At 49.8% G+C, this 17,240-nt stretch overlaps 1 protein-coding gene across 37 annotated transcripts in view; it reads left to right on the forward strand.

Moving 5' to 3' along the window:
• The window catches only part of pcbp3 (poly(rC) binding protein 3), a 251,594-nt gene that overhangs the window by 218,389 nt on the left and 15,965 nt on the right, over positions 1 to 17,240 (forward strand). For 34 of the 37 annotated variants that reach the window (XR_005459230.1, XM_038787774.1, XM_038787718.1 and 31 more), the window contains one exon: positions 2,181 to 2,233. The exons of the other annotated variants lie outside the window; for them this stretch is intronic. Coding sequence is in view for 33 of the 34 variants with exons in the window: in XM_038787718.1 (XP_038643646.1) it covers positions 2,181 to 2,233 (53 nt within the window). In the remaining variant the exon portion in view is untranslated. The remainder of the gene's footprint in view (positions 1 to 2,180; positions 2,234 to 17,240) is intronic. 37 annotated transcript variants of the gene reach the window in all.

Below are 17,240 nucleotides of genomic sequence, written 5' to 3' on the forward strand. Positions count from 1 at the left end.
AGCCATGCAGTATCGATGCATAGTGAAAGCTATCACACAGGAAGCTGCAGTTTGTGTTTTCGCCTTACTTTGCGCAAGACCATCTGCATTGTATCTATCTTTCATGTCTAAAGAATCTAATAGATCCTGATGTATCAATGCAATTTTAGAGCACAGGAAGGGCCTGTTTGGCTATTGCACATTACCTCCTGTCTGAAAGAGCTTACCACTTAGTTCCATTGCCTGCCTTTCGTACCCTTGTAATTGTTTCTGTGTCAGATATTTATCCACATTCCTTTTAAAAGGTTATTATGGTTTCTGGTAATCATATAATGGAGTACTTTGAATGCAGTAACTGTTATGGAGCCTAATCTAAAAGCTTCAGCAGAGACCCATTGAAACCAATAGATTAATGATTTGCATAGAATAAGCTAATAACTAGATCACACTATATAGTTAGAAGCTACATACGTATTCATTGTTACATTTGATAGCCCTTGGGATAATTAGTTCTCACTATTGTCATTTGCATTAATTTCTGTCTATCACTGACTAGCTGCCGTATCTGCGGTGTAATTGTATTGAAAAGTTGAAGATTAAAAAGTACAACTTTTAACTGTACCTTTTTAATTAACCTAGACGCACAGGGAAAGAATGCAACTGGACAAGCTTTCTCCCATCGTGCTTAGTTCTTAACATAGCGGCACGGTAGCACAGTGGTTAGCATAGTTGCTTCACAGCTCCAGGGTGGGATTCCCGACTTGGGTCACTGTCTGTGCGGAGTCTGCACGTTTTCCCCATGTCTGCGTGGGTTTCCTCCGGGTGCTCCGGTTTCCTCCCACGGTCCAAAGAGGTGGATTGGCCATGTTAAATTGCCCTTAGTGTCCAAAAAAGGTTAGGTGGGGTTATGGGGATAGGGTTGAGCTGTGGGCTTAATAAGGGTGCGCTTTCCAAAGGCCTGTGCTGACTCGATGGGCCGAATGGCCTCCTTCAGCACTGTAAATTCTATGATTCTATGATAAAAGGCATCTTCCCCAAGCAGACATCCCATCTCAGCCATAACTTAACTGTATACCTGTAGCAAATGGAAAGTGCAGGAGCTGAAAGCTAGCAATTTACTTCGCGATTGGAAATAGATTTCCAGTAAGATTAAGTCCTATTATAAAAAAGCTAGCAATTAGATTTACTCCAGTGTTACATGATAACATGTAAAAGAGATTCTTGTAATTTGAAGGATTTCTGTCACGAGCTACCAAACAAATCGCCACTAATGCTTTTAATCATGCATCAGATTTGTGGACTTCTCTCTGTCTCTGTTTCCCTCACTCATGCTATGCATATAAATTGCTGGCTTGGAAATTTTACTGAAACAATCCTTTTGTTTCAGCAATTCTTGGCAAGCAAGTTAGAGGAAACATTTCCAAGTAGTCAACCGCCCAACCTTTGATAAGGAGCAATTCTGCATGTAGAAGCTTTTGCATCCACCAAAAGAACTGCATTGAAAGTGGTCTTGGAAATTTTCCAAGAGCTGTTTTGTCTCGACACTTACCCATTCCCCATTAGCTTCTTTGAAAGTGGAAATGTGTCATCAATTAGCCACCTAAAACCAAGAACAGATACAGAATACGTTTTTTTAAATCTAAAAAGTTTAAGATTAGAGTTCATCTGAAAATCTTTTGCAATTCTGCATCTCTGATCTGAACAGCAGTTGATTGTTTTCTGCAGGATACATGGCGTGCATTTTTCAAAGGAAATGCATTCTCGAGGATGAAACCCCGATGTTAGATATATGAAGCAGCTTTAGTTTACATGCCTATTTGCTGTTTTTTTTTTTTGCCATCAATTGTTTTATGAAAATCCACAAAGTGCATCCATGAACTGAAATCAATAAGTAACTAGCACAAGCAAAGTGAAGCTCAAATCAACCAGATTTGTGCCATTTTTTACCAATATGTAAATTCATTAAACCCCTCTATTCTATTCCAAAGCCAATTTAAAGATATATTTGTGAAAATCATGAAATGTGAGTCTGGTTTGCATGTGGCAAGATAAACTAGTCAAAGAACATTTGAAAGATCGGGAACAAACTTGGCTATGGGGAACTAAGTCTCTAATTCAAATATGCAAGGTGAGAGGATTGCATTGTTGATATCCCACAACTGTAGTCCATTACTAATCACTAGTTCCTCATATTTTCTTAGGTTTGGATGCCAATTCCCCAGCCAGTACTCATGAACTCACCATTCCCAATGATGTAAGTGACTTCCTTTGGAAAAATGCACTATTTTGAAACCCAGATGCAAAAATGTTGTCTTGAAGCTGACTCCTCTCTGACTGTTTAGTTTTTCCCTCTTTCTTTTCCTCTACACTTTAGGTGTGATTCTCCCAAAAGGGAACAAAGTCCCATAGCGAGTACGTTCAGCTGCGTGTTTCCTGGCACTCGCAGTGCCAAGAAACATATGGCTATTCAACGCGACTTGCATTGTACAAGGGGCCTGAATGGGGAACGTGCGGCCAAGGCCACACATCCCCATTTTGTACAGTAGGGTGCTTCACGCACCGGACCTCCCCTGGCCCCTGAAGCAATCCCCTCTTCCCCCACTCCCAGCCTGACCGAAATATGGGAGGATCCCCACACTCCTCTCCCAATACCCAAGCAGGGCACCTCCGGGGACCCAATCATGTGTGAGCGCAACAGCAACTTTTGGCACCTTGGCAGTGCCAACCTGGAACGCTAGCACTGTCCGTGCCACCATGGCACCTTGGCAGTGCCCAGGTGGCACCGGCAGTACCAGGGCACCACCGTGCCCAAAGGGCATGCAGATGGGGGTCCCCTGGAAGAGCTCCACGAGTGCTGTTCCATATAATCCCTATTTTTGGGGACCAGTTCTGAACGGCAATCGCCCGAGGTCTGAGGGGAAGGTGATGAATCCCAAAGCCTCAGATACCTCCAGAATCTGCACATTAGAGTGAGGCTAGCTGACTTGCTCAACATGCAGATTTGCCAAAATGTGATCTGTCCCACAATGGCCAGGATTTACATCGAAACATCTCGCGAGGTCGTGAGCTGGATAGATTCCAGGAGTGGGGTTTCCTAGCTTTTATCGGCCATGCTGTGCCGCGGCGAGCTGGTTTTCAAGCACAGCATGGCCATTGAATTGCACCCTTTATTTTAAAGCCTGCTTGGTGGGCAAATGACCGACTCCATGGATTTTCCAAATACCACTCAGAAGCTGTCTCCTAAAAGATGCAGAGGAGTAACTAGAAGAAATTCACTGCTGATTTTCCCCCCTCTCCTGGACAAGCGCAACATTTCACTTGAGTTCCCTTCTTGATTAATAAGGTGACCAAATCTGATAATTCAGCAGCTGACCATAAACGGTGATGGAGATGTTTCAGTTTATATCTTCTCTTTCAAACATGCTTCAAGATAAGTGTAGGTTTTATATTTAGTCTGTGATCATGGGCGGGATTCTCCACCCCCCCCCCCCCCCCCCCCCCCCCCCCAACCCCCCGGCCGGGTTGGAGAATCGGCGGTGGCCGGCGTGAATCCTGCCCTCGTCGGCCGCCGAATTCTCCGGCACGGGATATTCGGCTGGGGCGGGAATCGCTCCACGCCGGTTGGCGGCCCCCCCCCCCCAGCGATTCTCCAGCCTGCGGTGGGCCGAAGTTCCAGTGCTGTTATGCCGGTCCCGTCGGCGTGAATTAAGCAAGGTATTTACCGGTGGGACCAGGCGGCGCGGGCGGGCTCCGGGGTCCTTTTGGGGGGGGGGGCAATCTGGCCCCGGGGGGAGTGTCCCCACGGTGGCCTGGCCTGCGATCGGGGCCCACCGATCTGCTGACGGGCCTGTGCCGTGGGGGCACTCTTTCTCCTCCGCTTCGGGCATCAGCCTCCGCGATGGTCGACGCGGAGGTGACCTGCGCATGCGCAGGGATGACGTCAGCTGGCGCTCCCGCGCATGCGCGGTCTTCCGCAGGCTGGCGGAGTCCCTTCAGCCCCGTCTGGCGTGGCGCCAAAGGCCTTTTCCGCCGGTCGGCGGTGCACCAACCACTCCGCCGCGGGCCTAGCCCCTAAAGGTGAGGGCTTGGCACCCAAAGGTGCGGAGGAATCCGCACCTTTGGGGCAGCCTGACGCCGGAGTGGTTCACGCCACTCCATCCCTCCGGGACCCCCCGATCCGCCGGGTAGGGAAGAATCCAGCCCCATATCTTGTATTTAACCCAACCCACATCCTACTAAATTGGAATTTTTAAAAAACTTTTAAGGTATCATACGCATCAATCGAACATTTTTAGTATTTTACTAGTCTTGTACAAGACTTGATGTGTTCTCAAATGATAGCAGCCCATATAATTTTATTTGTGCAGTATAAAATCGCATTTAATCTATTTCGAACTATATAGATTTTTTAAATCCATGCTGCATGCCAGAGAATAACATTTAAATGAAGCTCAGCTTTGTGGGGGGGGGGGGGGGGGGGGGGGGGGGGGTGCGTAGTGGTATTGGTGGGCAAGAGGGTGAGCTTTCAGATGGAGAAGGTGGGTGCATGGGGTGATAGGTAACTGATTGTGACGGCATTAGAGGGGAGGCTGGTGGCGGTGGTGGCACTGGCGAGTGTATATGGCCCCACCTGGGATGATGCAGGGTTTGTGAAGAGGGTGCTGGGTGCCATCCCAGATTTGGACACCCACGGGTTAATTGGGGGGGGACTGAAATATGGTGCAGGAGCCAAAAGTGGATAGGTCTCAGCCATGCTTGCTGGCCCGGGCGTGGGGGATGAAGGCACTGGCTGGGCTCATGAGAGAGATGGGAGGAGTGGACCCATGAAGGTTCTTGCACCCGAGGGAGCGAGAGTATTCTTTTTTCTCTCCGGTGCATAAAGTGTACTCGAGAATATACTTCTTTTATGGTGGGGAAGGAGATATCTGCTGGGTTCAAAGGATCGGAGTATTGAGCGATATTGATTTCGGACCATGCGCCACATTCGGTGGATGTGAGAAGGGGATGGCTCGGAGTCCGGGGTGGAGAATGGACGATGGGTTGTTGAGGGTTGGAGTTTTTGTGATAAGATTGGGAAGATGATCGAGGAATATGTGGGTTTAATTGCAAAGGGGAAGTTTTGCAGTCGATGTGGGAGACTCTGAAGGCAGTAGTACAGGGGGAGGCGATCTTGTTTAAGGCTAAGGTGGACAAGGAGGAGAGAGGCATGCCAAAAATTGATAAGAGGAGATGCTGGAGGTGGACAGGAGGTACAGGAGGTCTCTGGTCCGGCCCTTTTGGCCAGGAGGAAGAAGCTTCAGGCAAAGTTTGACTGACCGGTTGTCCACCGTAAAAGCGGTGCGCCAGTTGAGGGGATGGTCTATGAACATGGGGAGAAAGCAGGGCATTTGTTGACCGTCCAGCTCCATGGGGAGCTTGCGGCGAGGGAGATAGTGCAGTTGTGGGATAAGTTGGCGAAGGTAGTGGTGGCCCCGGAGCAAATCAATAAAGTTTTTGAAGAGTTCTATAAGAAGTTGCATAGGTCAGAGCAAGAGATGAGGGAGTTCCTGGACGGATTGGAGTACCCAAGATTGGGGCAAGAAGACAGGGCATGGTTGGAGTGGCTGCTGGGGGAGCAGGAGGGAAATGAGGCGATTGGGAGGATGCAGCCAGGGGAGGTGGCGTTCCCAATGGAATATTATAAGAAGTTTACGGGTACGTTGGCGCTGCTGATAGTGGGAATGTTTGAGGAAGCAATAGGTAGGGGGATCTTGCCACAGCCGTTGGGCCAGGCTTCGACATCCCTGCTGCTAAAGAAAGATAAGGACCTGGTGGATTGTTTGTGGTATAAGCCCATATCCCTATTGAATGTGGATGCCAAGATATTGGCAAAGGTGCTGGCAGCAGAGTTAGAGGGGTGTCTCTCAAAGGTGATGGGAGACAATCAGACTGGTTTCGTGAAGGGAAGGCATTTTTGAATGTGAGAAGGTTGTTAAATGTGATCATGTCGCTGGCGAATGAAAAGGAGGTGGTGGTGGCACGATGCAGAGAAGGCGCTTGATCGGATAGAGTAGGGTTATTTCATGGCAGTATTGGAAAGATTTGGAATGGGACTGAGGTTTGCGACGTGGGTACGGCTGCTGTACAAGGAACCGACGGCAAGTGTTTGCATTAATAATATGATTTCTAGGTACTTGCTCTGCACTGGGGTACGAGGCAGGGGTGTCCTATGTCCATAAGACAAACAAGCAGAATTAGGCCACTTGGCCCATCGAGTCGACTCCACCATTCAATCATGCCTGATATTTTTCTTATTCCCATTCTCCTGCCTAGTCCCCATAATCCCTGATCCCCTTATTAATCAAGAACCTTTCGATCTCTGTCTTAAAGGCACTCCGTGATTAGGCCTCCACAGCCTTCTGCGGCAAATAGTTCCACAGATTCACCACCCTCTGACTGTGGAATTTCCACCTCATCACTGTTTTAAAGGATTGTCCCTTTAGTCTGTGATTGTGCCCTCTAGTTCTAGTTTTTCCAACAAGTGGAAATATCCTCTCCACATCCAGGCCTCGCACTATCCTGTAAGTTTCAATAAGATCCCCCTCATCCTTCCAAACTCCAACGAGTATAGACCCAGAGTCCTCAACCATTTCTCATACAACAAGCTCTTCATTCCAGGGATCATTCTTGTGAACCTCCTCTGGGCCCTTTCCAAGACCAGCACATCCTTCCTTAGATACAGGCCCAAAACTGCTCACAATACTCCAAATGGTGTCTGACCAGAGCCGTATAAAGCCTCAGAAGTACATCCCTGATCTTTTATTCTAGCCCTCTCGACATGAATGCAACACGTTAACCTTAAGAGAATCTTGAACAAGGACTCACAAGTCCCTTTATGCTTCTGATTTCCTAAGCAGTTCACCATTTTGAAAATAGTCTATGCCTCCATTCCTCCTTCCAAAGTGCATAACCTCGTATTTTTTCACGTTATATTCCATCTGCCTCTTCTTTGCCCACTCTCCTAGCCTGTCCAAATCCTTCTGCAGCCTCCCTGCTTCCTCAATACAACCTGTCCCCCTACATATCTTTGTATCATCTGCAAACTTAGCAACAGTGCCTTCAGTTCCTTCTTCCAAATCGTTAATGTATATTGTGAAAAGTTGTGGTCCCAGCACTGACCCCTGAGGCACACCACTAGTCACCGGCTGCCATCCTGATAAAGACCCCTTTATTGTATGATTACCACTCTCTGCCTTCTGCCAGTCAGCCAATCCTCTATCCATGTCCGGATCTTATCCTTAACACTATGGGCTCTTAACTTATTCAATAGTCTTCTATGCGGTACCTTGTCAAAGGCCTTCTGGAAATCTAAATAAATTACGTCCATTGATTCTCCTTTGCCTAACTTCCTTATTACCTCCTCAAAAAACTCTAACAGATTTGTCAGATGTGACTTCCCCTTGACGAAACTGTGCTGACTCAGTCCTATTTTATCATGCACTTCCAAGTCCTCCACGATCTCATCTTTAATAAGGGACTCTAAAATCTTGCCAATGACCAAAGTCAGGCAAACCACCCTATAATTTCCCATCTTCTGCCTCCCTCCCTTCTTAAACAGTGGTGTTGCATTAGCTACTTTTCAGTACTCTGGGACCCTCCCTGCTTCTGGTGAGTCCTGAAAGATCACCCCAATGCTTCCACAATCTCCTCAGCTATCTCCGACAGAACCCCGGGCTGCAGTCCATCCGGCTCAGGTGATTTATCCGCCTTCGGACCTTTCAGTTACCCCAGAACCTTCTCCTTCGTGATGGCCACCACACTCACCTGTGCTCCCTGATTCTCCTGGAGCTCTGGCATCCCACTGCTGTCTTCCACTGTGAAGACTGATACAAAATAACTATTCAGTTCCTCTGCCATTCTTTGTTTCCATTTATTACTTCTCCAGCCTCATTTTACAGTGGCCCAATGTGTATTTTTGTCTCTTATCTTTTTATATATTGAAAAAAACTCTTCCTATCTTCTTTTATATTGACTTACACTCATATTTCTTCTTCTCTCCTCCCCCCCCCCCCCCCCTATTGCTTATTTAGTTGTCCTTTATTTGTTTTTAAAGGCTTCCCAATCCTCTGGTTTCCCACTAATCCTTGCCACTTTGTATGCTTTTTCTTTTGCGTTTATGCTGTCCTTGACTTCTTTTGTCAGTCATGAATACCTCTTCCTCCCCTTAGCATGTTTCCTCCTCCTTGGGATGAATTTCTGTTGTTTCTCCCGAATTACCCCCAAAATCTCCTGCCATTGCTGATCCACTGTCTTCCCTGCTATACTCCCTTTCTAATCAGCTCTGGCCAGCTCCTCCCTCATGTCTTTGTAGTTACCCTTATTTAATTGTAACACCTTTTTATATGCCTTTTCTATCTCATTTATTTTCTGCCCCACATCCTGACTACTGCAGGGGGCCTGTACATAACTCCCATCAGGGTCTTTTTGCCTTTGTGATTCCTCAACTCTATACACATAAATTCTATGCCTTCTGATCCTATATCGCTTCTTGCTATCGATTTAACTTCATTCCTTACTAACAATGCAACCCGGCCCCCTTTGCCCATCTGCCTGTCCTTTCGATAGGACACGCATTCTGGCATATTTAGATCCCAGCCTTGATTCCCTTTGCAGCCATGTCTCTGAGATGCCCACAGCATCGTACCGGCCAATTTCAATGTGCGCAGCAAGCTCATTTACCTAGGAGCGAGTATTTTATGGTTTCCTAGCCAGAAGTGGGAGGGAGGACTGCCGCCATTTTGTCTGGCGGAAACCCACTTTAGGTACTGGGGGGGAGGGGTGGGGGGAAGAGTGTAAGTGCAGGTGGCGCGAGATTGGAGTGGGCTCCAAAGGTATAATTTTGCTAGTTTGGTGGGGAGTGTGAAAGCCGATTTTGGGTGGGACAACCTCCCTCTGTCGATGCCAGGCCGGTGGAGCAGGCAGTTAAAATAAATGTGTTGCCGTGATGTTTTTTCCTATTTCAGTGCCTGTTGGTCTTACTAGCAAAATCTATCTTCTAGAAGGTGGACAAATTGATTACTTGTTTTTGGGGGGGGGGGGGGGGGGGGGAGGTGGCCAGGGTTAGGAGGGTAGTGTTGCAGAGAGGGCAACAGGTTGTGGGGTCTAGGCCTCCTAAACTTACTGCTGTACTACTGGGCGGCGAATGCTGAGAAGGTGCGGGACTGGGTTAAGGGGGGGGAGGGCAGGGCGGAGGTGAGTCCCGATGGGTTAAGATGGAGAAGGGCCCATGTTGGGGTTGTGAGCACTGGCAATGGCGCCGCTCCCGATGGCACCGGGTATGTATTCCGGGAGTCTGGTGGTAGTGGCCGCTTTGAAGATCTGGAGGCAGTTTAGACAGCACTTCAAGCCGGGGACCGGATCGGAGAGATGCTGATTAGGGGAAATCATGGATTCGAGCCGGGGAGGATGGATGCCAAGTTTCTTCCTAATGTTTCATTGGAACCTTGTTCACACCAATATCCAGCAGCAAAAAGTTAGAATTTCTGTTGATGACACTCCAATAGTACATTACATGATTGAAAAATTGCTTAACAAAATGAGGGTCATATCCAATGTATGTAGTTCGTGATTTGGTACCTGTCTGAATTGGCCGTTGGTAACACAAACCATTTGAGTTTGACAAAACTTGGTGCTAGTTTAAAAAGTAGTGTGCCTGCATTTTCATAATTGTATATCCGAAAGAAGCAAGTTGAAACTCTAAATTGAGTTCTGGGACGATGAGGGGCATTAAGGTAATGAAGGATCTGTTTCTTGGGGGATGATTTGACAGCTTTCGGAATTTTGCATGAAAGGTTTTCCCGACCTTCTTGATAGCACCAGCCTCGATAGGGTGTGCATTGAGGGGGTTATGGTGAAGTGGGAGGAAGGGGTGGGGGGTGCGATGGAAGAGAGTCTGTGATGTGAGGTGTTGCAACGGGTGAGCGCCTTAATCTCATGCATGAGGCTGGGGCTGATAATGTCGTATATAGGGCACACCACAAAATCAAAGATGAGCCAGCTGTTCGAGGGGGTACAGTATGTCTGTGAGTGATGTGGGAGAGGCCTCGTAAATCATTTTTATATGTTCTGATTCTGCTTGAAGCTGGAATGGTATTGGTGGGAGTTATTTCGCACTATCTCAGGAGTTTTGCATAACGAAGTGGAGTCTGGCCCCCGACCAGCCCGAGTTGCAGGTCGGTGCGGGGGCAGACGTTTTAGCCTTTGCCTCTCTGATCGCTCATAAGCAGGTCTTGTTGGGGTGGAGGTCAGCTTCACCACCCTGTGTCTCGGCGTGGCGGGGACCCACTGGAGTTTCTGACCCTGGGGAAGGTAAAGTTTGAGCTGAGGGGGGCAAAGGAGGGGTTCTACAATTCTTGGGGTTTGTTTATTATGCACGTTCAGGAGCCAGTTGCCGTTGAACGCTAAGGCAGGGGGAAGGAGTTTGTTTTAGTTTTTGTTCTGCGAGTCTATGCTTTAGGTTTTATATTGTTGGGGTTATCTGTTGTTTTCCTTCTTTGTATGGTGAAAATGATGAAAATGTGGCAAATAAAAATATATTTTCTTTAAATCACAATGCACATGGGAAAATTGGGAGTCCAGAGGTCCCAATGAAAACAACAGAGCACTGGAAGAGAATTGTATCCCAACAGTTTGTGTGCCCCACCAAATCTTTAGGCTGAAATAGTGGTTGAGTAGTTAAAAAATTATTGAAAAGTTCTTAATATGAAATCTGCTACAATAATAATATCTGTTAATGTACATGTCCCGTTTGCTTAAAACAAACCTTATTCAGTTGAAGTGAAGTTTTAAAATCACAAATTATAGTATGGAATATAATTAATGTTAAATATCTTTAACCCAACCCATTCTTTCCCCCATCCCAATAAAAGTAAAAATAAAATCTTCACTCTTATGTTGCTGAGTGTTGGGACTTTAAAGGACAGAAACTGATTTCTGGGTGATTTTAAGTCAAAAGAAAAATAAATGTTTTTTAACACAACTTGAAATGTAAATGAGCACTCGCACCAATACATAGACGCAATAAAAGATGAGCTCTAAAGATGCATACACTTCGATTATTAACAAAATAACAAGAAACAATTTGCGTCCTTCATGAAGATGAAATTGTTGCAGACCTACTCTTGGTTATTTGAAGATGAATGGAGAGGTTGGAAGTCTCTGGATTTACATATGAATTTGCGGCCAACCTTCTGCAGAAAAGAGCGGTACTCTTGCAGGTGAAACAAATGAACTCTCTTACTGCTGGATTTAACTGGTTGTCAGGCAGGATTCTACTACAGGATGGCGCTTCCTTGTCATGCTGTTCGTCCCAGACTGACCTACCTCTGGCGTGTGTTTGGAATAAGATGTGATACCTCAAGTGTGTTTCAATCATGTGACCACATGATCGATACTTTTATTATCCACACAAATGATGCAATGTTAGAAGCCACTGCTACACAGTGGAGGATGAATGGTGGTCATGGGCACCTGCTTGTGATAAACTGGTTTCCTCATATCGCTGTTCGTTAGGTTTCGAGTTGGCAGATACTGAACCTGGGAGACAATTTCAGAATGTATTGAGTTTCTGTAGGAGCTGCAAATTCCACAAATAGTCTCGCGTTTGGAATGTCTTCAAGGGAGAGTCCTCCATCCACAGACATTTACATTTTTTTTAATAAAATGTTTTTTATTGAGTTTTCATATTTTATATCCAACAAATTACAAATTATTAGAGAGAGAAAGAAAACACGCAAAAATTAACATATTACAGGTAAGCATCTTCGTAATAACAACTATGGCCGCCCCCTTTAGCCGGCATACATATTTTATATTCCCCAATATGGCCGAGGCACATGTTTCTAGGCGTTTATTTATAGTTTGGTTTTGGGCCTTAGTTAGCCATCAAACCCCCATAACTAACCCGTAGCGCGCGCCCCCCCCCCCCCCCCCCCCTACCCTCCCGGCTACCTTCCCCCGATTCCCGTCCATTTTCCCCTGATTCTTGGCCACCCGACTATTCTTCCTCTTGTACGTTGGCCACAAACAGGTCCCAGAACAATTGCATGAATGGCTCCCACGTTCTGTGGAAGCCGTCGTCTGACCCTCGGATGACGAAGTTGATTTTCTCCATTTGGAGAGATTCCGAGAGGTCGGACAGCCAGTCTGCAGCTCTGGGCGGTGCTGCTGACCGCCAGCCAAACAGGATTCTACGGCGGGCGATCAGGGAGGCAAAGGTAAGGGCGTCCGCCCTCCTCCCCAGGAAAACATCTGGCTGGTCTGAAACCCCGAAGACCGCCACTATCGGGCATGGCTCCACCCTCACCCCCACCACTTTGGACATAGCCTCGAAGAAGGCTGTCCAGTACTCCACAAGTCTGGGGCAAGACCAGAACATGTGGGCGTGGTTGGCCGGGCCTCTTTGGCACCGTTCACATCTGTCCTCCACCTCCGGGAAGAACCTACTCATACGGTTTCTTGTTAAGTGGGCTCTATGTACCACTTTTAGTTGTGTCAGGCTGAGCCTTACGCACGTGGAGGTGGAGTTGACCCTATGCAGTGCTTCGCTCCAGAGTCCCCACCCTATCTCCATCCCCAGGTCGTCCTCCCATTTCATTCTTGTTGCGTCCAGTACGGTGTCGTCCCTTTCTACCAGTCGGCCATACATGTCGCTACAGTTCCCTTTCTCTAGGATACTTGCGTCCAGTAGGTCTTCCAGTAGTGTCTGTCGTGGCGGTTGTGGGTACGTCCTTGTCTCCTTTCGTAGGAAGTTTTTGAGCTGCAGGTACCGTAGCTCGTTCCCCCCAGCTAGCCGAAATGTCTCTGTCAGTTCGTCCAGTGTTGCGATCCTGTCGTCCGTGTATAGGTCCCTGACTGTCAGTGTCCCTCCGTCCTGCCTCCACCTTTTGAAGGTGGCGTCAGTCAGTGCTGGTGTGAACCTATGGTTGTTGCAGATGGGAGCCTTGTCCGACATTTTGGTCAGGCCAAATTGCTGCTGCAGTTGGTTCCAGGATTGGAGGGTGGCTGTCACCACTGGGCTGCTGGAGTGTTTTTTGGGTGGGGATGGGAGTGCTGCCGTGGCGAGGGCCCAGAGGGAGGTCCCCATGCAGGAGGCCTCCTCCGCACGCACCCACTCGGCTTCTGGCTCCTGCATCTATCCCCTTACTCGCTCGGCTGTTGCTGCCCAGTGGTAGAATTGTAGATTCGGGAGGGCTAGCCCCCCCCCCCGGATTTTGTTTTTTGTAGGACCTTCTTTGGGATCCTAGCATTTTACCCCCCCCCCCCATACGAACGCCATGATAAGTTTGTCCAGCACTTTGAAAAAGGCCTTGGGGATGTAGATCGGAATGGATCTAAACAGGAAGAGGAACCTGGGCAGTACGTTCATTTTGATCGTCTGGACTCTCCCCGCGAGGGAGAGTGGGAGTGTGTTCCATCTTTGCAGGTCCTTTTTTACTTCCTCCGTCAGGCTGGTGAGGTTCCATTTGTGGATCCCTTTCCAGTCATGGGCTATTTGGATCCCCAGATAGCGGAATTTGTGTTGGGCTTGTTTGAACGGCAGGCCCTTTAGTGCTGCGCCCCCCCCCCCCCCCCCCCCCCTTTGCAGGTGTACTGGGAAGATCTCACTTTTGCTCATATTGAGTTTGTAGCCCGAGAAGGCTCCAAACTCTTTCAGGAGCGCGATGATTCCGTCCATGCTGCTTTGTGGATCCGAGATGTAGAGGAGCAGCTCACCTGCATAGAGTGAGACTCTGTGCTCTCTGCCTCCCCTTCGGATCCCCCCTCCAATTTTTTGCTGCCCTGAGCGCGATTGCTAGCGGTTCGATTGCTAGTGCGAACAGCAGCGGGGACAGTGGACATCCTTGTCTGGTGCCCCTGTGCAGCTGGAAGTATTGGGAGTTGGTATTGTTGGTCCGTACACTCGCCATGGGAGCGTTGTATAGGAGCTTTACCCAAGCGGTGAACCCTGTTCCAAGCCCGAACGGCTCCAGTACCTCTGAGGTATTTCCATTCGACTCTGTTGAAGGCCTTTTCTGCGTCCAGGGAGACGATCACCTCTTGTGTTCTCTCCCCGGAAGGGGTCATTATCACGTTCAGCAGGCGCCTGATGTTCGAGGTAAGCTGTCTACCTTTGACGAAGCCCGTCTGGTCCTCTGTCACCACCTCAGGTACACAGTCTTCTATCCTTTTGGCTAGGATTTTGGCATCTGCGTTCAGCAGAGATATGGGTCTGTATGACCCACATTCCGTTGGGTCTTTATCTTTCTTAGGTATCAGTGAGATTGAGGCCTGTGCTAACGTGGGTGGCAGTGTGCCCCTAGCTAGCGAGTCTGTGAACATCTCCCGCATGTGCGGGGCCAGCGCTGTCGTGAATTTTTTGTAGAAGTCCTCCGGGAATCCATCCGGCCCCGGCGCCTTCCCCGTCTGCATGGAGCTAATGCTGTCCATGATCTCTCCCAGTGCTAGTGGTGCTTCCAGGTCCCATTTTCTGCCCTCTCCCACGACTGGTATGTCCAGTCCATCAAGAAACCGGTTCATCCCAGCCTTCCCCGTTTGGGGGCTCTGAGGTGTACAGCTCTTGGTAGAAGGCCTTGACGGTTTTGTTAATCCTCTCTGGTACTGTTTCCAACGTGCCTCTGGTACCCCTGATTTGCGCAATTTCTCTGGTGGCTGCCTGCTTTCTCAGCTGGTGTGCCAACAGGCGGCTGGCTTTGTCTCCGTGTTCGTACAGGGCCCCGCGTGCCTGGCGGAGTTGGTGCACTGCTTTCCTGGTGGAGAGCAGGTCAAAGTTCCTTTGTAGTTCTTTTCTCTCCGCCAGGAGCTCTACGGTCGGGGCCTCGGAGTATTTACGGTCTACCTCCAGTATGGAGTCGACCAGCTTCTGCTTAGCCACCCTTTCCTCCCTCTCTCTTTGCGCTTTGAAGGCAATGATTTCCCCTCTTAGTACGGCCTTAAGCGCTTCCCAGAACGTGGAGGATGAGACCTCCCCTTTATGGTTGTTCTCCGTGTACTCCGCTATGGCCCGTGCTATCCTTTCGCTGAAGGCCTTGTCAGCTAGTAAGGCACCGTCCAACCTCCATGTGGGGCGCTGGGCCCTTCCCGTCTCCAGCCGCACGTCCATGTAGTGTGGGGCGTGGTCTGATATCACAATTGCGGAGTATTCCACTTTGTCTATCCCTGGAAGCACCGTTTTCCCCACCACAAAGAAGTCAATTCTGGTGTACACGTTGTGTACTAGGGAGAAGAAGGAGAAATCTTTCTCCCCCGGGTGGGCGAATCTCCAGGGGTCCACTGCTCCCATCTGCTCCATAAAGTGACTGAGCTCCCTTGCCATGCTTGAGGTTTTCCCCGTTTTGGGGTTTGATCTGTCTGTCTTTGGATCCTGTACACAGTTGAAGTCCCCCCCCCATGATTAGTCGATGCGTCGCTATGTCCGGGATTTCTGCCGTGGTCTTTTTGATGAAACTCGTGTCGTCCCAGTTGGGCGCGTACACGTTGACTAGAACTACCGGCGCCCCATCCAGGGCCCCGCTGACCATGACATACCGCCCCTCTGGGTCTGTAACCGTCTTTGTCGCCCTAAACATTGTCCTCTTGCCGATCAGGATCGCCACCCCCCTGGCCCTTGTCCCACCCAGCCCTTTCTTACCCGCAGTTGGTCCTGCTCCCTCAGGTGCGTCTCTTGGAGGAAGACTATGTCGGCCCTCATGTTTCTGAGGTGGGTGAGGACTCTAGATCTCTTCACTGGGCCGTTAAGTCCCCTTACGTTCCAGGTGATTATCGTGGTGGGAGGCTTCTGCCCCCTCGTTCCTGTGGGATTAACCATATTTATCTGGTGGACGCGCCCCTGCCCTCTGGGGTTTCCCTTTGTTAGGGGGCCGTCCAGGATGGCCGCTATCACTGCTCTCCCCATGCGGTCGGGTCTCTGCGCTCCGGGGTTTCCCCTTGCCCCGGGGGCACCCGCCATGGCCGTCCACTGTGTGTCCGCCACGCGGGTAGTCCCCTGCACCGTACTGGGTGGGTGCTTGCAGCGGTTCCTTGTTTCGAGCCCTTGGTTATGGCACTTTGTGCCCCTGTTCCTTTTCTGGCCTCTTTTGTCCCTTTGTCCCTGCATTTCCCCTCCCTGGTCTCTCGCTCCCTGTGTGCCCCGCCCCCCCCGGTCTCTCCCTTTTCCCTCCTCCACTGTATACCCCTCCTTTGCCCCTCTATCCCCTATTCCTGTCCCCGTTTGCTCTCCCAACTTTGATGGGTGATCCCCCCCCCTCCCCTGCCTGGCGCCTTCCCCCCTGTTGGGGGTGCGCTGCGGCCCTGCTTTGTTGCGTGCCCTCGGCACTAGCTTTCCTGCTAGTACGGTGGCTCCCCTCTCGGAGGTTGTTGTCTCGCTTCTCCTCTGCCTGGCCTCTACGGTTTTCTGCCCGCTCTTCCCCCATCCTACCCTGCACCCCTCTCGCCTGCTCTCCCTACTCCAATACTCTCGTTCCCTCGTGCTGGGACCTGGCCTCCCAACTGGAGCGGTCCCTTGGGCAGTGGGTTGTTTTTTTGTTCTGGGTGTTCCTGCCCCGGGGGGGGGGGGGGGGGGGGGGGGGGGCTGGCTTTGCCTCGCCCCCCCCCTGTCGGCGTGTCGTTGCCCCTTGCCAGGGGCCCCTCGTCCCTAACTCCCCTGGTGTTTTTCCAGCCCGTGCTCCTCGACGAACCTATTCGCCTCAGCAGGGGCTGTAAAGAAATATTCCTTGTTTTGGTATGTGACCCAGAGTTTCTCTGGGTACAGCATACCAAAACGCACTTTGCTCCTGTAGAAAGCTGCTTTCGCTCTGTTGAACTCAGCCCGTCTCTTAGTTATGTCTGCTCCAAGATCCTCATAGACTCGGATGGCATGCCCTTCCCATTTGCAGGCTCTATTTTCCTTGGCCCAGCGCAGGATTGTCTCCCTATCCCGGTACCGGTGCAGTTTGGCTATGACTGCTCTCGGTTGTTCCCCTGCCTTGGGCTTCGGGCGCAGCGACCGATGTGCTCTGTCCATTTCCGGTGGGGTGGGGAAAGTGTTCCTCCCCACTAAGTTGCCCAGCATCGCAGCCACGTATGCTGTGGGGTTTCTACCCTCGGTCCCCTCTGGCAGGCCCACTATCCTAACATTTTGCCTTCTCAAGCTGTTTTCCTGGTCATCTACCCTGCCCTTCAGGCTCCCCTGTGTTGCGCCCAGTCTCGCCACTTCCCTCTCCAGGGCCGTGACCCGGTCGCTCATG

This window comes from Scyliorhinus canicula, chromosome 2 (assembly GCF_902713615.1).
Source record: "Scyliorhinus canicula chromosome 2, sScyCan1.1, whole genome shotgun sequence".
Classification (NCBI taxonomy): domain Eukaryota; kingdom Metazoa; phylum Chordata; class Chondrichthyes; order Carcharhiniformes; family Scyliorhinidae; genus Scyliorhinus; species Scyliorhinus canicula.